The sequence below is a fragment of the Aphelocoma coerulescens genome, chromosome 18, assembly GCF_041296385.1.
Source record: "Aphelocoma coerulescens isolate FSJ_1873_10779 chromosome 18, UR_Acoe_1.0, whole genome shotgun sequence".
NCBI lineage: Eukaryota > Metazoa > Chordata > Aves > Passeriformes > Corvidae > Aphelocoma > Aphelocoma coerulescens.
Genome location: NC_091031.1, coordinates 3,182,081 through 3,203,631, shown reverse-complemented (window position 1 = coordinate 3,203,631; position 21,551 = coordinate 3,182,081). Strand labels below are relative to the sequence as shown.

General features: G+C 40.2%; 1 protein-coding gene across 6 annotated transcripts in view; it reads right to left on the bottom strand.

The window, feature by feature from the left end:
* The window catches only part of PRKCA (protein kinase C alpha), a 153,682-nt gene that overhangs the window by 23,117 nt on the left and 109,014 nt on the right, over positions 1-21,551 (bottom strand). For all 6 annotated transcript variants that reach the window (XR_011155827.1, XR_011155826.1, XR_011155828.1 and 3 more), the window contains 5 exons: positions 20,113-20,269; positions 19,884-20,018; positions 18,636-18,732; positions 1,961-2,104; positions 1,027-1,200 (listed from right to left, as the gene is read on the bottom strand). Coding sequence is in view for 2 of the 6 variants with exons in the window: in XM_069032945.1 (XP_068889046.1) it covers positions 1,027-1,200; positions 1,961-2,104; positions 18,636-18,732; positions 19,884-20,018; positions 20,113-20,269 (707 nt within the window). In the remaining 4 variants the exon portion in view is untranslated. The remainder of the gene's footprint in view (positions 1-1,026; positions 1,201-1,960; positions 2,105-18,635; positions 18,733-19,883; positions 20,019-20,112; positions 20,270-21,551) is intronic.

Genomic DNA, 21,551 nt, shown 5'->3' with positions numbered 1-21,551 from the left:
TATTAAAGAGGCACATAAATACATTAGAGAGAATATTAGATATTCATTGATCAGCCAAAAAAGAAAGTCACTAGCACGTTATTAAAAAGCTTTTAGGATTATTAGGACTGGGAAAAAATTATAGATCAGGAAATGCAAGTGGAATGCTTTGTATAACCTTCAAGAGTAAATGATTGATGAGGTCTGTCTAGTTTTGCCAATTTTTGTGCCATGCTGTTACAGATTATTTGTCTTCAACGGTTTCAAGAATTATACAAATATAGCTCAGTCTGAAAAATCTGTCTCTAAAAATAAATGAAAAAAAAATCAAAGATGGTCAAAATTTCCTGCTTTGAGGCCATTTCTAATCCTTCCTAGTAAGTTTTCCTTTGGGAAATGGTGTGGATGTGGCACTTGAGGACATGGTTTTGTGGGGAATGTGGGAAGATGGTTGGACTTGGTGATCTTAGAGGACTTTTCCAGCCTCAATGATTCCATGCCATCGAAGAGGCTGGCACAGTGACACTGGATCATCAGATCCATCCTGAAATCTGTCACTGGGAGATGTTTTGCAATGTGATGGGCAAATATCCACTTCACATATTTATAAGGAAAAAAAGAAAAAACCCCTCAGTGTCACCCAAAAGTGACAGAAAATTAAATCCACCAACACTGATTCATGACTAATAACCCCATGATATAATATCAGCCATTAAGACCTTTCAAGTACTATCATCAGAGCTTTAAGAGTATTTAGGAGCTTGTGGGAATCTGGGCTTGAGGCTCTGACTTAGGAAAGCACATCTAATTACATTTAGGAATTGCCACGCTGGCCTGCTTGAATGACTGCATGAAGAAAACTCTTTAAAATGAGTTTTTGTATTTAAGATACAAGGGGTAATTATATGTGGGATTTCTTCACCATTTTCTGTGTGCAGAGGCTACCATACATGGGTTGGATGATAATAAACGTTACTGAAGTGATAAAATCCATGAGCATACAGTCTGGGAAACATTGGGGTGGCAAGAAAGGCAGAGCTCACGTACAACTGTCTGGAAACAAGAGTGGAGCTGTGTCAGGAATGGCGGCTTATCTTGCAGTGCCAGGACTCGTTTCTCAACCATGGTGCACTCCACATCATCATCCTGGATCACCACGTCTTTTTTCAGGATTTTGATCGCATAAAGCTCCTCTGTGCCCTTCCTGTCTGCCAGCATCACCTGCAAAAAAGAGAAACAGTGGCGTGAAAATCCCCCAGGCTGAGGAGGGAAGGTCACTCAGATGCCTGAAGATGTAGAGAGATGGCAAGCCAGCTTTTCCTTTAATTTGTATAGACAAATTTGATCAAACCCCCACAATTATGATTATTGTACAGCCATTTCAGACACAGCCTGTGCCCAAACCTGCTGCTTGATCGCGGGCTCCTTGCTGAAGGGCTGATAAAATGTTAAGTCCCAGGAGACTTCTTCAGTAAAGGGCACTTTATCACCTGAATTTTATTCAAACAGACAGAAAAATAGCAGTCTGTTCTCTCAACTATTGGATTTCAAAAATATATATATATACACACACACACAATTCCCGTTTTTTTTCCCAATATTCAGCCTTACCAATGTTGGTGACTTCCAGAATGGGCAGAGTGACCTAGGTATTAAAGCCAGAAAAGTAGACTTAGTTTCCTTGAAACTGCCAAGAAGTGGGGATCTGAAAGTCAGCAACGAGTTCCCATCTTGCCCAACAGTTTGAGTTTTTATATTTATTTTTATTTTTTTCAAGAAAACTGCCAACCAGGACTGAAGCCTACTAGTCCTTAGGAGAATGACTTTACTGTCTGATTTCTTAACATTTTCCTCAAAAATGCACATCCTTTTGACTCTGGATTTTGCTTCTCAGAGAACTTTTTATTCATTCTTCTTCAAGGAAAAGAAAAAAGAAAAAAGGAAAAGGAATGTGAGTGGATTAATTATGAAGAATTCCTACCTTCCCAAAGCTCCCCTTTCCAAGAACCATGAGAAAGTTAAAATCTGTCAGCTTCACCCTGTCCAGATTGTTGGATGGCACACTTGAGTTCTTGTCTTCTGTTGAAGTAATGACTTTGTTACCAGCTGGCCCCAGTTTGGCTTTCTGAAGAACACACACACACATACACATACGAAAACAGCAAAGTGAGAACAACAGCACATTTTCGTGGCAGAAGGGATCACTGGGTGGAAGTTGGAACTGGAAATGGCCAGGTCTGAGGTGGCAAACCCAGGCAAAAATCTGCATAACAAAATATGCACAGACACACCTTCAAAGACTCATTCCAGCAATACTTTTGACATTACTGAGGGATTAAAGTGGAAAACTGTGTTCATGTATAACCAAATAAAGCAGATATGCTTATCTGGTTAAAAGAGCAAAACCAAAGCAAAGACCAAAAACAAAAACAAAAACAAGATCATCGACTTTCATGCCAAAAGCAGCTTATATGGTGCTTTTTTTCTGAAATACAAAAAAAAAAAAAAAGAGGCTATCCGAAAATACCATGCTTTAAGGTACACTGGGTATTTTAGGACATAAACAACCTCTTCAAAATATTCTCTTTTAAAATGGAATTCTTCAAGTCATTGCATAGCAAGGGTTAAGAAAATTTTGACATGCACTAAAAAAGTAACCTGCATTTAAAAACCCCACAACACGTGAGAGTTAATGCAGATGAACATGGCCACTTTCAAACCAGCAGTACAATCAACTTTGATTTTCAATCAAGGGTTGATCTGGAAAAGGGAGAAAGGGGAATATTACAGGTGAGGGCTCTGCCTTGGCCAGACACTGGTTTATAGAAGGTTGCAAGTCTCAGTATTTCACATGAGACACCATGTCAAGGCTCAAGTAAGCTGCATTTCAAATCTCAGAGTTAACAGAAGAGAAAAAAGTAAGACTCACCAAAAGATAATGCAGGCTGCAAGATAATATCCCTTTTTTGTTTTGTTTTGTTTTGTTTGTTTTTTTGTTTTGTTTTGTTTTGTTTTGTTTTGTTTTCTCAAAATAATCCCCTATACTAGCAGAAGCAAAGCCAATAAGGTTTAATAATTCTTTGGAATATAAGTGCTTTCCCCATCCATCTGGTGTGTTGGTCTGGTTAATAACCTCTAATAAGGTTAATTTACTTTGTGCCACTGACGGATGTTTGACAATTCAGGACAACTACTCTCCTCTCTGCTCCACAAAAGGACAATATTTGTATATTATTGCTGTTTTATAGATAAAGAAAATTATAGAAGTGGAGGTTTATTCAAAGTCACACAATCTATCTCTTTAAAAGCCATGCCTGGCATACACCTTCGGCATACACCTCTGGCACTGGAAACTGGAAGTTACAAACTTCCCCCTCCCTGGAGGAGTTTCAAACCATAAAATTGAGAGGCACTCGATTCACAGACTCCATCTACTCTTGCAGGCAGTAATGCCAGATAATCATCTGACAAAATAACCACATGTCACTTGAAAACCATATTCAGCTTGGATGACTCTTCCTGCAATGCTGTAAGTGCAGAAAATCTTATGCCCTGCCACAGGGATATGATTTTTGGAAGTTTAGATCTCTTTATTTAAAAACTTGTAATACAGCTTAGAATGGGGCATTTCCTACACAGCAATGTTATTACCTGTTGGCATGAAAGCAGCACTTGGAGATGCTGATCTGGATCAGGTGCTGTGCAAACATTTAGGAAGAGGCAGTCCTGGATTTCAGCTTAAATCCCTGAGTCTGCAAGGGATGTTCCTGTGGTAGTTCTGGTTGCTGGGACAAATCTGTGCTGGAGCTCTTTGGCAGCACAAAACTCCTTTTGAGGCCACACAAGATTGAGCCATAAGCAAAACAAGTGAAAAAACCCAAAATCCCAATATCCGTTATTTGTACAAGATAAAGATGTGGCCCAAGGGAGCAGCTTTGCTGGCCATGCCTTTGTGATGCTCCCACGTATGGGATCTCAGATAAAGATCTAGCTTTTCTGATGCACAAAGCAATTTCAATATCCTCCTTTTCACCGAGTAATGGAGATCCAAATCAGGCCCTGAATGGAAAGCACCAGCTTTATCTCTTACACTTTAAACCCACTGGGCAGGTTGTTGGCAGCTTGTTCAAAAAATGCTTAATTCGAAACAAAAAATCAAATTTTGTTCCAAGGTCATTTGTTTTTTTGGGTACAAACCTGCCAACCAGGCGGGGAGGTCTCTTCACAGCATTGCAATCCCAGGCTCTGGGGTTTCCTGTGCTTTTTCCATAAAAAACCATGGCAGGTTCACCAGCAGGCTCCTGTTCCTGCAGCTCGCTCCAGACCTGGAGGCACTGCGCTCACTCAGAGTGAACATGGGCTGGAATTGCCAGAATCTGAAGGCAGCATCTTAAAATAATACTTGAGAACCCAACCAGGGCCTCTCTGCATCCTCTGAGCACTTAGATTCAATGAGCAACAGATACTCTCCTCTCATTTCCATTTTTCTTCTTTTTTTAAATTAGACATCACCATCACTCTCAGTTTGAGAATTTCTTTTTCCAGATGGCAGATTTTTGAGGAGAACACAGGGTTCCTCTTGTGTGGTCAGGTGGGCTCTGTGCTGCCTGACCCAGGCAGGAGGTGAACAGGGCAGGAGTTTATTGGCTGTGCTGAGCTGGGAGTGACCTGTGCCCATGGGAAGGTGACAATCCCGGTTATCCCCTGGCTGAGCTGCCATGGGAGGAGTAGAGAGAACTCTGCTGCAAACCAGCTGGAAAAAACAGAGACAGGGCAGCCAGGGAATGCTGGGGAACAACCAGACTGACTCAAAGGAAGCACATAGCCCCAAAGTGGCTGGACTCCTTAAATTATCATAACCTTATCAAAAGCCCTTATTTCCCACCACCTTGGCCAGCCACCATCTTTCAGAAGCACACAAAAAAACCTTTTTCACATTTGACATGTGAATTCCTGTTACTGTGCTTTGGCTTAAGGTCTTAGTGGAAACAGAGTGGGAATTTCAAGACATTTCACTGAGCTCTATCATGAGTTTTGTATCTGAAACACCTGGGCTATAGCAGAGAGAAAATACCATGCAGCCAATATCCTCTTCTGGATTGCCAGAGCAAAACCAATTTTGCAGCTACAGAAGGGACATAAACTCGAATTATTCCTACAAGCTTATTGGAAAAGACTGATATTTTGCCTTTCCTACCACAACTAAAATTGAAAATTGCAGAATCCTATTTGAATCCTCCTTTACTTTTTATAGATATTAAAACTTGCTGAAGTTGAAGATGGCATTCCAGGTCCTGGATTAATTTTCAATCTACATTCCAACTCCTTGGCTTATTATCTTGGATAAAAACATGGTATTGTTTCAATGAAGCCAGCTTGCAGCAAACCAACCAGGAAAACAGAATGTTAAAGATAAATTAGTCTGCACTGGTAGCAGGAAAGTTAATCTAAAAAGAAAAGACATGCACATGACCTTACTTCCTCTGGTTTGGACGCACCTTATCTCGGCCAGTTCTTTTACCCTGAAACCACAGGTGAGACATATCTTATATATTTAGCCCAAACTCACTTCTCCATGGAGTGTTACAGAAATTACAGTGTGCTACACTGGAGAGACTCTTGGAATTTGGCAGGTGCTTTTCGGAAAAGATATCTCAGGTTTCACAGTAAAAATGCTTTCGATTTATTTTTAATCTAAGAGTAACAATTGTACTTTCAATTAAATATGAAAAAGGTTATCCAAAACCTAATGAGAAGTGTGATGCAAAGAAGAAACAGAAGTGATTCAGGGAATAGTAATTCTTTATGGCAACTGCAGTAGTTCTCGTTGATTCTTTTCTAAACTTTCTGATTTTTCCCTGAGAAGACAATTGAATAGGACAAAACAATAACTCTGAATGTTGGTTCTTCTGCCCTCTGTGTACATCTGTAGTAGAGAATCTTAGGAATTACAGAGCAAAAAGACTGAATTGGTCATTTTCCACATTAGCCAATAATAAATAAACTTTGTGAGGATTTAAAAAGAAGTATGCAAAATTCCCTTTCCTACTTCCAACCTCTTCAGGGCAATGAGTCTCTTTACAAGATGTCAGTGCTTTAACACCTTGTACTGCTCTCCTCCACTGCTTCTTCTCTGCTGCTGTTTGCAATGCTCAGCTTGGTAAGACCGGCTTTGTTCCCATATGGGAACCAGGATCCAAACCTGCCCAAACTTGCACCCACCCCCTCCTACCCCCCAAGTACAGCTTCAGGAGGGAGAAACCCACATCTTCTTCAATGGCAAAATATCCAAGCCAACACAAAGCTTTGTGTGCAGCTCACTAGAAGATGTGTTCCTTGGTTGTCAGGGAAACTCACTCTCAGTGAGTTCCCAGATGCCAGCAGGATCATCCCTGGCACCACATTTTCAAGAGGAAAATGTGATAAATGAAAAAATATTTAACAACAGTGCTGAATTGCCACTACGTGAACAGAGTGCTGTGTGGAGAGCCACAGTCCATGCCTTGTTTATTGGCCCCACCACCACCTGACAGGGACGTAAATCCAGAGCTTGGCTCCTGGCAGCTGTCTCTTCTGGATTCTCACAGCTCTGCTTCCCATGGATACCAGCATTCCCTCCTCATTTTTACAGCAGGTTCCACCCACCACCCCCTGCTCTGCCCGTGCAGTCGCTGAAAGCAGTGAATGAGTGATGGAACAAGAGCGTGGCACTGTCCAGTCTCTGTTCCAAACCCCACAGCTCTGACTGCATGAGCCTCAGCAGTCCAAGGAGTGACTGCACAGGGCTTATCTTAGAGTAACAGAGTCACAGAACAGTTTGGGAAGGGACCTAAAAGATCATCCTATTCCACCCCCTGCCGTGGGCAGGGACACCTTCCACCAGACCAGGTTGCTCCAAGCCTTGTCCAACCTGGCCTTGGACACTTACAGGGATGGGGCAGCCACAGCTTCTCTGGACAACGCATCTCAGGTCCCAAGAATTGAGATTTGTGGAGCAGGAATGTCTCCTTGCCATGACTTAATCCCTCTAAAAATGATAACAAAATCCCTGCTTCACACATTGCAACCAGCAGTTCTTTGCTCTTCAGATGTCCCTGTGTGATGGAATCAGCCATCTCACACTGCCACACCTTGAGCCAAGGTTTCTGCTCCTAATTCTTAAATTAACCCAAAGCCAGGGCAGGTAACACTCTGCATATCACTTACAAAAATGGCAAAATGGATGGTGAGAAGTGAGGAAGGAAGAGCCTGAACAGTAAAATTCCAGCTTCACTGTTTTGGCCGAGGGGGCTGCGGTTTGAAATTAATGCTCAGTTCTGCCTGCGCTACCTGGACCCTGCACAAGAAGCATCAGAGCAGCTCAGATCTCAGACAAACCATAGAAGATGTTACTGACAGAAACAGCAAAGCTGATACTAAGGATGGAAAGACTGAAATAATAATGGTTTATCCAAGTATCAAGGAAGGACCCATTCAGGTTTCCAGTCATGTACACAAAAAGCGGGGACTTTGATCAGTGTGTTGAGCCATTAGCAAGCCTTTAATAAAGCAAATAAATCCAATAAATTTCAAGTCAAAATCTGGACAAAAAGCCCTCCCATTCAGTGAAATGTTCTCTGTCATTGTGGCAGCTTGTTTGTTCCATTATTGCATTTCCATTTCCATGTAATTATAGATGCTATGATAGACTATCAATTTCCTAGTTTCTACAACTTAATTACCAGGATGTTGAGAATTTGAAACGAGGAGAGTCCATTTCTAAGCCCCAGCAAGACCTAAGGCTTCACTAGACAGAGGTTTAATCTTAATGCCATAACCTAGGGTCAGCTTATAATTCATCAGCAGAGTTTTGTTGGAAACCAGGGAGGTGCCCTGTACCAGGGACACCATCAAGGATTCATGAGGTTCACACATGGATTTCAGTCATTCCTTGGTGACTTTACACTGCAGCAACACTTCTCTGCAGCAAGGGGAACACTGAAGAGATGTAAATAACCAAAAACTGATCATCAGCACTCTCAGATTCATTTTTGTGATGGCAATGTCACAATGGCAAACTATGATGTAATTAGTAAAAAATGTAATATATAAAAAAAGAAAATGCATTTTTCTTTCAATGGCTAAAATAGTTATTGAGAAAAGAGCTGGGAAAAAATTCATATCATTCCCATTACTAGCAAAAAGGCATGAAGGCAAATGGGATATTTCACAAAGATATAAATGAGGTGGGTGATAAAACTCTTCCTGGGAGTTAAATACCAACTACTTTGTCTTTAGTTTGCTTTTCCCTTCATTTCCTCTCCTCCTCCTCTTAAAATTATTTAATATTTACTCTGTTAATTACTAACTAAATTTATTTGAAAGATTTGCCTGAAACAAATATTTGTGCTATATATGGAAAGGATTAAAAATGCCTTTTGCAGAAAGCATGTCCAAGGACACGGGAACCCCACTCCTGAAGCCACCAAAGTGTTGGGCCGAGCAATCCTGAGGTGAGCAGAGCAGTACTTGTTTTTACACCTGAAATTATAAAATATTTTTATTAGAGGAAAAATTATCATCAGTGCCAATTATAAAACTTGACTAAAGGGCTGTGTGCAAAATGTTATACTGAATTTTACTGAAAAAATGGTTTAATTTAACGGGTTTGTATCTTTCTAAATACATATACACACAATGTGGACAATTTCCTTCTTTTCAGGCCTTTTGCTGGAGCCAGCTCAGCTCTGGGAGCTTTTCCCTGTTCTTTGGTGACCTCTTGTGGTTTCTCACTCCGAGGAGAAATTATTTTCTCAAGCTCAACTTTATTTAGGATAAAGGGAAAAAGGGAATCTGAAAGGACAAGACAGCAGTTTAATATATTCTGGAGCATCTCAACAGACCTTTTGTGGGGTTTATAACAACATTCCCTATTCAATTATTTTTCTTTTTTTTTGTATTGCTGCATAGACATTAGAACTGTATGAAGAACCTGAACACATGATTTCTAAAGAATTCCCAAATGTGCCAAGCACAAGGTGAAGGTAACTATACTCCCTAGAAAATGGAGACAGCGAAGTCAAATGACTATGAAAGACATTGGAAAAGGGATGTATCTGTCCTCAGGAGTTTCAGGGGATATTGCCCTGGACAATGATGTCTGTCTGTGTGAGCTGTGAAATCCAGAGAGGGAAGAGTTTCCAGTTCCCCATTTGGCACTGTCAAAATGTTTAATCTGTTTAATAATCCTGCGGCCACCTGAGTCCACTTTGTTTCCTGCCTTTATTGCCAAACACTCCCTTCCCTGCAACAGAGCAGTGCCTAACGAGATGAAATGTAATTAAAGAGGCTGCCTAGGAATAATATTCAAGAATTCTTGCAGAAGTATCCTGTGGTAGTGGTAATAAAAATCCCCAAAAGCAAATAGGATGCTACAACAGTGAATCCCTAAGTGCCAAAAGAAGAATTGCTTTTCTATATGCTCCTTCATTCTTTAATTCTTATGCAAATTACTGCTAGTTTTCAATAATAAAATAATCTAGAGTGTGGAATTTGCTTTTAAGCCTAAAACTCATTTCGATAAAAGAAAAAAAAAATTCAGTTCTAAAAGAATTTTTAAGGACTTCAGTTCTCCCTGATCTTAGAGCAAATCCCTGGAATCAAACCCCGCCAGCTGCGCAAAGCTGCAGACCATGACTGATTTTAAAACCTTGGGATCCTGTATCCAATTCTTAATGTGCTCTGAATGATTTCTCTCTCTCTCTCACACACACACACATAGATGAAGGTGTTTCCTGCATGACGTTGAGAAATAATCTATTTAAATACAGACTTTGCAGTGGGGAAAAAAGCAGGATAGGTGTGTGACCCATCCCAGTGTCTGATTATTCCATAAGCAAGTATTCACAACATCTCCCATCTGCTACGATAAATTAATTTTTGTACATTTACTGGTTTCTAGCTCAGAATTGTTGGGTTATCCTCAGGAATGCAGCCTTTCCTCCTTCACTTTCTCCTGCTGCTGCCTTTCAGTTCCAATCCTGCAAACTTGGGCATAAAACCTCCCCAGCAGCTCTACCAGAAGTGATTCTCCACAGGTCATTCCCAAAGACACACTCCTGGCACAGGGATCTCCTGGATCCCCACAGGGATGCTCCTGAGCTGAGCTCAGGGCTCACTGTCACTGCCAGCAGCAGGGGAATGGGGATTTGTAGTGATTTAGTGAGAAAACACAGATGATAAACAAGGAAGCATTTTTTCCATGAAAAACCTTGAATTCCAGAGGGTCCCTATAGAAACAGAATGCCAGCTTTCTCCGTTGGAATTCATGTTTATAATCCACCAGGACTAAACATGAATTTTGCCTGTGAAGCAGCAGCTGTGGGAAATTCTTCAGTACTTTTTCTGGGTGCACTCCTGTGGTGGAAACGCGAATTAACCAAGGACTTTTGTCAGCTTGTATCAGTGCTCTTCAAGGCCTGGATTTTACAATGAGGTGACAAAATTTCCTATTTATTCCAGATGCATTTTGTCAGGGTGACTTTTGCTCTTGTTTAAAAATACATTTAAGCAGAGAAACTTCCAACTGCCCAGCATGAGACAAGTTTCACCAATGAAACCACCATGTGATTTTATTTTAAAATATGAAGAGGTGTAAAGGATTGAGGAAGGGCAGTTCTCTTCTGTACAGGCTTTTCTGAGACATAAAATCAAAGTTAAGAAAAAGTGAGTAATTTGATTTTTCTGGTTCAGTGTTAGAACATCTGTTAAAATCATGCATTGATAATATAAACAACTCTTAAAAAAAACCATTTGTTTTTTTAATTAAAGTATTTTAAGCCTTGAGTGATAATGTAAAGTGCTCCAGGTCAACTTCAGTTGTAAAAATACTATTTGAAGATGATAATGGCTCCAATAATCTTAGAGTCTTAGAACAATTTAAAACAAAGGAGCTTCAAATTTTAATTTAAATTGTAACTTAGCCAATGTATGAAACTGAAATTATGGTTTGTGCCAGTGGCCTTTGCCCTAATAAAGCAAGATAATTTGTTAGAGATACATGCAAATATAAACAAAACACATGTATGTTCTCAATGCTGAGGTGTAACTTTTATGGGAGTAACTCAGTGATGTGGGGAGGAGTGAAAGGAGCAAAATGAGAAATAAACAGGTGAATTGGTACTTCAGGTATCAGAGCATCTGTGCACATGGGTAATATCTCTTACAATATAGCATACTCCAAATAACATTCAGCAAGAGATGTACTATGTTCAATCATAAAACATGCATGCTCTATTATCTAAATTTGTCTATTTAAAAATACAGTGACCACGAGCATTATTTTATCTGTGAAAGTCACTTAAAGTTCCATGAATATCTTTCAAATTAAAGATGCACCTTTTTCCATTTTCCATGAGAAGGTGGCACTCATTTAAGTAATTCCCTCAAAGAGAAAGGCATGTTGCATCTGCTCAGGTTTGATCACTCATTTTTTTTGGTAGCAAAATTCTAATCTGGGGATCTCTTTATGACAAATTGTGGAAGATTCGTACTTCAATTATTTTTTTTTTTTTTTATCAATTAGAAAAGCTTGAAGTGGGAAAAAAACAAGTGCATCCTTAAAAGATGGTGAGAATGAAATTAAACTTAATAAATTTCAGATGCTGGTAAAGGGGGTTGTGTGTAGGAGAACACCAAGGAAAAAGCTACCTTGAAGAAGTGGATATTTACATGACAGTCCTGGAAGAGACAGGAAAGGGAGAAACACTGCATGGTTAGTAACGGGCTGGCTCAGCACAGCAACCACAATTAGTAGCAGAATAAACAAATACAGACACAGCAGCAGCGGGAATACAGAAATGGACACGTCTGTTAAGCACAGAAAAAAACCCAGGACAAATAAATCGGTGTTAATTACCCGAGCAGGGAGGAGCGGGGACAGGAGCACGGCCAGGGCCGGGGCTGTGCTGCTCCCTGGCGTGAGCTCAGCCTCACAAACACCCCCCATGCACGAAACAGCTCCACGTGTGCTCAGCTGGGCAGGAGCACGTCACCACTGCATGACCTCGGAGAGGGGCGGCAGCACAAGAGGGGTTTGGGAGGGTGACACATATTTCACCTTTATATAGGGGACAAGGAAATCCCTGCTATCAACACGATTTTTTATATTCTTCACCTCAAATCACAACACACTGAGAAAAGCCTTAAGGAAATCAGCAGCTGATTTCAAACAGAAACCAGAGATTTATGCCATCTAGTTAGGAAATTTCAAGTTCTCCAGTTTGAGCCGTGGTGAGTGGATGGGAAACCTCCAGACAACTGCATATGGGAATTCCCCCTGCCAAACTACAGTACAGAACAGATGGAGTCATCTAGCAGCATCTCTATAATGCTGCAAACTATTCTCTAATGATTAAATATGCACAATTTACAAATAGGAATGAGTGCCATGGCCAAAAAAAGCAGCTCTTCTTTTTATATCTCTATATGCATAATGAGTGTGGATTGATGTGCCAGTGATATTTTGGCTGGTCATGATTTCAGTGTAGCTTAGTGTCTGTTTCCTGAAAAGTAAATTTAATCTTGTCATTTGCAATTCGAAGTGTCAGCAACATTATTTTTCTTTTGCATTTCCCCTTTGCTGACCCGCCTGAAGCTTCAAAGTGGGAACGCATATTGGTTAGAGACAGATATGGAAGAGATCAGAGATCATATCTTTTATTTGTTTTTTAAAAAAAGAGTGAAGTAACTGCAGTATAACAGCTCTGGGGTAAAACATCACCATCCCTCAAAGATGTAAAAGTAATGTTTTCTTCACAGCCCATATAACACTTTAATAGACCTGGAGAACTTAACTCACAAATTAACAAAATCACAAGCTCCTCTACAGTTTGTTTTAGGGGTTTTGTGGTTGTTTGCTTGTTTGGGGTGGTTTTTTTTGAATGAAAATAGATTTAATTAGAAAACTTGCTGGGTTCTCAAGAACCTACTGAAACAGTCCCTGGAGTATCTGCTATGGCCCTGGCTATGCAACTGCAGCATTTCTACCCAGCCTCCAGCTCAGAATGAAGACAGCTCTAGGATTTCCTGGTCACTGATTAAAAGAAAGAAATATAATGCCATTTTAATATAAAATTGTTGTGAATATCAGAAGAATGACAGACTAATCAAGAAAGTTCTGGTCTTCTCCTTTCTAATGAAGCAGACAGAAATGGCTTTAAAGAAAATTAAGAGGAGTGTTAAAGGTCTAAGAAATGCAGGGCCTGCACTGAAACAATCTAAAACAGTGTACTGATGTTCAGAAAAGAAATTATAAATAAATGAAAGAGATTTCTTCAGCATTAGACCGTAACAGCAACAAAACTCATCAGTAAGTTTTAGTTGTGCCTTGAACTCTGGTGACAGGTTCAGATCCTGTTTAACACCAGCTGTGCTGCCACAAGGAGAGGCCTGACGATGTAAATGCACGTTAGCTTTGTGTGCAGATCCACAGCCTGAGGGTTCTGGGTTGTAAATTCGGGTCTGCACAAGGATTAACACACAAGTTTGGTCAAACAAAGTGCTGCCCTGCATGCTGGAGGAGTTCAGCAGCAGAAATATCTCTCAGATCCTGCATCACTGGAGAGATTCCAGGTATTTATAACCGAGCCTGATGGCCAAGCTCCACATCCTTCCTGTTCTTATCTTTAAAACGATAAAGCATTTCAGAAGACATTTTCTTTAGGATCATACTAATAGCTCTGTTTAGAAGCACTGAGATGTCACCAAAATATCACCACTGACTGACCACTTCCAGTGCTCAGACATGACATCCACCCTGTTCTCGGCTCTGTTAGCTCTCCTCATGTTCTGGGCTGCAGAAAGGAACTACAGGTCCAGCTCCTGCACAGCTTCCATCAGCAATTCCATGGGTCAAAGCAGCTGGAATCGCTCACACAAACAGGACTCAAAGGCAGGGATGTGGATGTGGATGTTTGTCCCCTCCCAGGGTCCAGGGACCATCCCCGTGGTGGGACAGCAGTCGCAGCTCTCAGAAATTAAGGGAAGGATTTTGTTTCTGTGAAAGCCACCTAGAGAGCCATACTAAAGGAAATAATTAGAACAAAAGAACATCTCTGACCTGTGAAGAGTGTGCACCAGGAAAAGCCCTGTGTGCCTTCCCAGATATGCTCTAAAATGAGGATTTTACAAATCCCATTCCCTCGCAGCAACGTGCTGGGATCACTGCAATTGCCAGAGCTGGGTGTAGTGACTCAGACTGCTTCCATCACCAACACACCTTGTGCCCAGTAAATGTGCCCATGGGTAAGGATTATGGCTGCTCTGTTCTTTGTTTAATTAAAAAAATCCTTTATGTGGACCATAACAGCTACTTTATTTTTAATAACATTTCCCAGTGCTGGTGATGTGGAAAGAAGCGGGGAGATCACAGAACAGTTCAACAGGCTACTTTTAAACCAGCATTATTCTTTTATTATCCTAAGGTGATATTTAAGTATCAAGAAGTGCTTTACTAAGCAGGAAAAGTAAAAAGGGCTTGACCAAACTCAAATCGTTTTGCACAACAGAAGTTTTAAAATTTGTACATTTCTTTCCCCCAAATTCAGGAAAAAAGGAATGGTGCTCTAAATGGCAAAGACATCTTACTGCTCAAATCCCAACCAGGTAGAAAAAAAACCCAGAAGGTTGCATTATTTCAATATTTTGCTTTTTTATTTGACTAAAAAAGTACTGTAAGAAGAAAATAAGTACATAACAAAGAGTAGGTGCTGCATTAGAAGATTTGCTAGTTTGGGTCCATGGAGGCACCTGGGACTGTTGGGAGTTCCCATGGCAACCTCAGCATGGACAATTATGGAGCAGCCACAATTATTCTGAATATGCCTGGTGAGAAGGGAGTTTCGTTCTGAGATGGCCACAAAGAATGCCATTCCAGAGAGAAAATTCACAACTAAAGGTTAAAACCAACTGAAAAATAGTGACAGATTTTATCCTGCCTCCACTTCCTACAGGAGTATATTTTTATCTCTAAATATCAATAATGATGTATCATGTATAAATCACTGAGGACAGATTTGATCACACTGCTAAATGAGCAGATAATAGATCTGTGAATTTTAGGGAGAAGTGAGATCCAGAAAATACATATATTGAATAAAATTTGTTGTATAGAAAATACTGCATTGCACCTCTGCAGAATACACCTCAAGTTCTATATACTGCACAAGTTCATATTGATTATACATTGAATATAAGAAGAAAATTCCTTGCAATAAAATACAAAAGGTAAAAAAAACCACTGTCCTCCTCAATTCTTCCTTTTCCAAATTTGGCCCCATTTGTTGGATAGGATCCGTTCTGGGCAAAGGTTGGGTGTTAATTTTTCAGCTGATTCAGATGTGGCAGAATGGGCCATGAGGAAACTTCTCATGACAATTTAGTGACAAATAGTTTTTGGCATTCAATTACAAGTATAAGTGAAGAGAATGTTTGAATCTATTATTATTTGCTTATTTATAATCTTGTACAGCTATTTTAAGGTATATTGACATTGAATAAATGCCTTAAGAATTTGTGCAGTGAGCAAAGCAGCATTTCCATGAGATTTGTGTGGCTAAGAGCCACATTTCCATAAGAAATCTGGGTTGTGAAAGTGATGTGCTAAGAAGGATGTGATGGTAGTGTGTAAAGGGGTTGAGATCAATGAGAGCTGGAGGCCAAATCTTAAATATCTGCCTGTTGAAAAATAGATGCAGGCAGATATTTCTAAAATTCTGATTTAAATAGGAGGTAGTTCCTAAGTGGTCTTGGAGGTCCCACCCACATTTCTAAACTTTAGTTAAAAGGGCAAAGTCAATTTTCAGAACATCTTAGAATTTTCAAGATCAGAAACTGGTTTCAGAAATTCTACATCTATTGGCCCTCTGGTCTTTTCTAACCCGAAAATAATCTTATTCTTTCTTAATATGAAACAGTGAAATCCTAATCCTAAATTTTCCCTGCTCTTGTGTATCTTAGGTCTTTATACAGCCCTTTACTCTGAAGGCCACCATTATTTATTTAAAGTATTTGGTATTACTAATGCAGTATTTTTGTGGAAATTGTTCTAATTTTGTACTCAAAGTTAAATCAATGTAGTTTGGCTACCAATCACATGCTCATATACCAAAAAATAGACTAAGCACCACAACTGCAGACTGGATTGGGAAGAACTCTGGAGTTACTCCTTCCATAAACTGATGAATGGGAAGGTGGCCCAGCGTGACCCCTTGGTCTATCTGTATTTTTAATCTTCTGACAAATTCACTTCCCTAGGAAAGTGACAGTCAAGACCTGCAATCTTCTTCCTGTAAGGCTCCAATGGTGATTTTAGAACAGTGGAAATATTTGTTTAGATGATATCATTAAAACACAAATAGCAGCATTTTTCTCAGTGCTGTCTACTTGTTCCATGTTACAGGGCACTTAAAATAAAATGCCTGTGCAAGCCAGGATATAAATGATAACAGAAATAAAGGAGGATCAGAGTCAGCACCACTTATGTGCCACACCAGAATAGCTAATAAGTGAAATGCCACCATTCAGACATCTGTGCTGTGAAATTTCAGAAGCCATCACAGTGATGCCCCTTGAAACCAAGGAAGAATATTCCATGGAGGGTGCTGCTTCCCTCTGCTCCTTCTCATAATGATAAACTTTGAGATAGGATAAGAGCGTGAACCCAAATCCTTCAGCCATGTAACACTACATTACACCAGCCCTGGCCTCATTACAATTACAGGGTTTGTTCAGATACCAATATTCTCATTTATAATCACTGAGTTTTAAAACTGTTCATTGTCCAACTTGGGAAATTACATTCCTGGAGACACTGTGTGCCTAGTGAAGACCCATTCCCTTCCCTGGATTAATTCAGTCACTCAAACAGCACCAACCAGCCTACAGCAGAACAGGGAGAGCCTCAAATCCACAGTGCTGAGGCTGAACTAATTAGACTTTGAGCCAGACTAATTATTTCTGAGGCAGAGCTGCCCCTTGGTGAAGCTGCTGTCTCTGGGACCAGGTCCAGTAGCTTTACACAAATCCTCTCAGGATTTCTACTCCACTTCATTGCAGGATGTGGATAAACCCTGACTATTCCTCCTGCAACCAAAGTATTTACAGCAGGATTAAGAATCAACCTCAGACTGTAAATTCAATATGCAACCACACTGCATGTAATAGCTGACATTTTTAAGAGGACAATTCTAGTGACTTGTGTTCGTGCTGTCTCTGACCTGAGACAAAACTGGCAAATTTTTATACCAATATATAAATATTCACCCAATTCCAGGCTCTGCATAATGCACAGAAACATAGACAGGATTACTTTTGAAGCTATTCTTTCTAGGGAGGATAAAAAATAAACATGATCTTGAACAGCAAATGACCTAGTGCAGCAAAATGAAATCACACTGGTCAGATCACGATTGTAAAGAAAGGAAAATGGAATGGAGGTTCAAATACTTCTCAAATATGTAACAAAAATCATAGTTCATGCTGCAGACATGGGAGCTGATCCAAATGAGTTCAGAAGAAATTGGTGCACCTTTTCCTTTTCTTTCTTGAAAGTTGAACATGTGCCGTTTTTCCTCACTTTCGTGGGTTAACCCATCTTTTATAATAACAATGGAGAATTCTGCCTGATGGTGAACATAGAAAATTGCCATTTCAGGTTGAAAGGAACAGGCAGGTTGGTTTATGCACAACAGGTACATTCATTATGTTTTGGATAAACAGCTTGGCTAAGGTTGTAAATGTCCTACCAGAAAAAAAAGAAAGCAACAGTGCAGATTGGAATATTTCCAACTCCTGGCTGTGTGTGCAGCTGGGAGAGCAGGCAGGGCAGATGAGCTGGACTCACCAGCAAACCCCTCCCACCCCAGGCCATACCTGTCCTGTTCCTGGGCTCAGTGGCCAGCAAATATTTTGTTGTAATTCTGGCTGTGGTTGTCAGAAGAGGCAGAGTCTGATCATTAACAAAAAACTCCTTTGTGTGGCACATGAGACCATTCTTGTGGCTACCAACCTCTCCAGCTGGCACCACAGGAGGCAAGAAACTGCAGAAGGCATCACTTTTCTCTGGATTTTCTTTTTTGTACATAACCAGCAATACCTCTGATCCTTAAGAAACATCAGCATCCTTCCTCACACTACAGGGAGCAGAATTTCACATGAAAACCTTCTGCAAAGACTTTAAAGCTCCAAAGCATGAACGCTGAAAGTGTTTTCTTAAAACACCCCAACTTACAGCGTGAAACATTCAAAGTATTAAAATACCGTTGTTTCTGAGAACTTCATTTGTCAAATAATGCAGACAGCAGTGATAATGGCTGGCAGATTTCACAGCAATTCTTAAGAGACATTGAAATTATTACATATACTTGACATAACATATTTTAAAATACCAACTTCTAAGTGTCATAGCAGAGAAGCTTAACTGTCAGGAAAATGATGCCATCTCTGAATTAAACCATTTGGTCCAATCTTCAAGAAAACCAAAGACACACAGAGCTGTCACAGAAACAGAAGTAGGAGCACTCTAACATATGTCTCTTTTAACAACCTCTTTTTTGTTTTGTAATAAAGTGAAAAATAAATGCAATATTTAGTTGCACACATCTGTGTTTAATCCTCACCTCAAACTTCTGCCGGAGCTCTGCATTTCCATCTTCATCAGCATCTGGAATTGGAACGTTGTAATATTCACCCTCTTCTTGATTCAGCAGCTTGTACCTGTGGTGGATTTGAGAAAAAACTGGTGACTTTACAGTTTTTCCCTGATAGATTTAAAATCTGATTTAGTTGTTTGTGTGTGGTTTGTAACAATGTCACAGGTATGCAAAGAACTGATCTCAAAGACCAAACATCATCTGATCTCTAACACCAAACTCACAAATAGAATATATTTTACCTGAAATCAGATCTTTAATCCCAAACTATCTGTCAAGGCAGTTTAATGGACAATGAAATTCTTCCCACTCATCCTGGGATTTGATGGGAGACATCAACCCTGAGGAGGAACCTTTGTCTCCAGTGCTTCCATAGCCCTAAACAACTGTCTTTGAAGAAATGTCCTTTTTGAGGAGATGTGATGAGTTCTACCCTCTTGTGGTAGGTAATGAGATGGCATTTGATGAGATCACTTTCCATGTGCTTTGCCTTTGCAGAGCTATATATAACATGATACACTTAGTATTGAACACATCATATTGCAGATAAAAATAAAATTTGTATCACAAGACTATGTACACAGAATTGAGTTTGCAGCAGCTCCTGGCTCCAGCAGAAGTTCCAGGAACAGCACAAAAGAAAACCAATTGTTTTGTTATCCTCCTTTGATATATATAGCCTGTGTTTCCTAGGTTTAGTTGCACTTTCAGTGAATTTATAGCCTGAAACACAGTGAAAAGCTCAAAAAAATGGTAGATTACATTGAAAAAAAAAAGACAGGTTTAAAACTTCTGGTGATATATTATTACCGCAGGCTTGGGCCCTAGGGTATATCACCGTGTCCCGCAGCCATAGGGAGGAGGAGGAGGAGAAGATCCAGCAGGCAGGAATTGTGCAGCAAGATTGATTTATTTAATTATTTTACAAACTCTTTTATAGACTTTTTTCTTCATAGTCTAATCGGACAAAGGATCAGCCACCCCTTGGGGGTGATTGGCCAAAATTCTAAAACATCCATTCTCAAACTATTTTTCTACTATACCATAAACAAGACTTTTCAAGGCTGCAGGTGGCTTGGTTGTTTACATTCCCTGCCACCTCTTCTGTGAGAGAGAAAAGTCTCTCACGGACTTACAAACTAGCAAGAAAATCCTCACTAGCAGCATTTTTGTACCGACAATATATTCTCTCATTCTCTTTTCAGAAACTCTTACCATCCACTGGCTGGCATCTTCATAAGCTCTGACACCCCAAAAGAGAGTGATCCCATGAAATCATTCCTGGTTGTTCGATCCCAGTCCCAGACCTCTACGGATAACCGACGATCTTTGTCTGTAGGTTTTAATTTACTGAAAAGGAGAGAAATGGAGGAGTTGTCGACACTGAAATAAAACAATTCAATACATCCAAAGACCTCCCATTAAATCAGGGTGTTAAACTCACAATGTGAATGACTCATTCCAGTCCGGATTCAGGGTAGAACGGATGGTTTTTGTTTTTTGTTTACTTTCATTCTTAGGATCTGGGATGAGCTTCAGTTTGACATAAGGATCTGAAAGTCCATTTGGATCCATGGGAATGAGGTTTTTTGCTTCTCTCACTGTCAATATAAAATGCAGGATTACATATCACTGTAAGAAAGAAATTACATGCTAGACCAGAGCTATTGAAGCATGTTGACAAATAAATAAGATGTGAAACCCACTTGTCAGACTTGGCATGGAAGAAACTACTTGTTGTAAAGAAAGGTTGTACTGAGTGGTATTTATAAGAATAGCAGGGAGCAATGACGGGAGGGAAGAGTGATTCACAAGCAACACGCAGCTTCCAGGCAGCTCTCCCGGCAATGCAATGATTAAATACCCAAATCCATCACTGTAATTTTTCTGAGCAGGTACCAACTCTTTGTGCTTTTGTTCCCTCATCAGTCTTAGGTTATACAACCACAGGATTAGGAGCCAAATACTGTAAGAGCCACAGCCAGATCACAGTGGATTGCAGAGGACCAGGTGTTTGACACAAGCCCTCTTTGGAAGGTTTCTAACACCAACCTTCCCACAGATTCACGGCTCATTAGCTGTCAGATGGAATAGTTGTGAGCATTGTCATGACAGCAACCAAAGGAAAAGTGCAGGAAAGACAAGTGGAGCTTCAGCTTCACAAAAATCCTAATACAGCTTCTACTTTTACAATGTCAAAGGAAGAAAGAGAGTTAATTTATCTTGAGTTGTTCCTGATCCCCGAAGAGAGAGGGAACAGTCAGGAACCTGCAGGGGCTGGAGTATCCCAAAGGGTGAGCACAGACAGCACTGCCCTCCCTCTGTCAGACACTTGAGCAAGATTTCCACATCATGGAACAAGAATTCTGAAGAATAAATGGTGAATTTTCCTCATGCTGTGAAACCTTGTCCCACCCAAACCAGCCTGTGCTGCGATGAACTGGGATCAGGCTGGGATGGGGAATTTGGAGCTCATAGTTGGGCATCTCAAAACCTGGGAGCAGCAGCCCTCTGGGGTTTGGGACAGAAAACAGCTTCCACCCAGGAATTCCTTTGTGACAGTCAGAGTTTAAGGTTAGAATTGTTTCTGCAAGGAAGACTGCAAGAAGCTTTGAGGGTGCTGTGGTTCCGAAGGGATGAAGGAATTCCAGCCTTTGAGAGACACTGGAGAGATTAACCAGGACTGACACTGCCCTCAGCTACTGCTTTCATTCAGGAGGCCTTTGTAAAATTTATCTACCTAACTGAAGAAATCTTAAAGGAAATTTAGTTACTTAAAGGAACCTTTAAGTAACTTAATATTTCTTGATGAAAAGTATTTCCTACAGAAATTTGGACTTCAGAGCCACATGAAAGTCAGTTAGAGCTTTTCAAAAAAAAAAA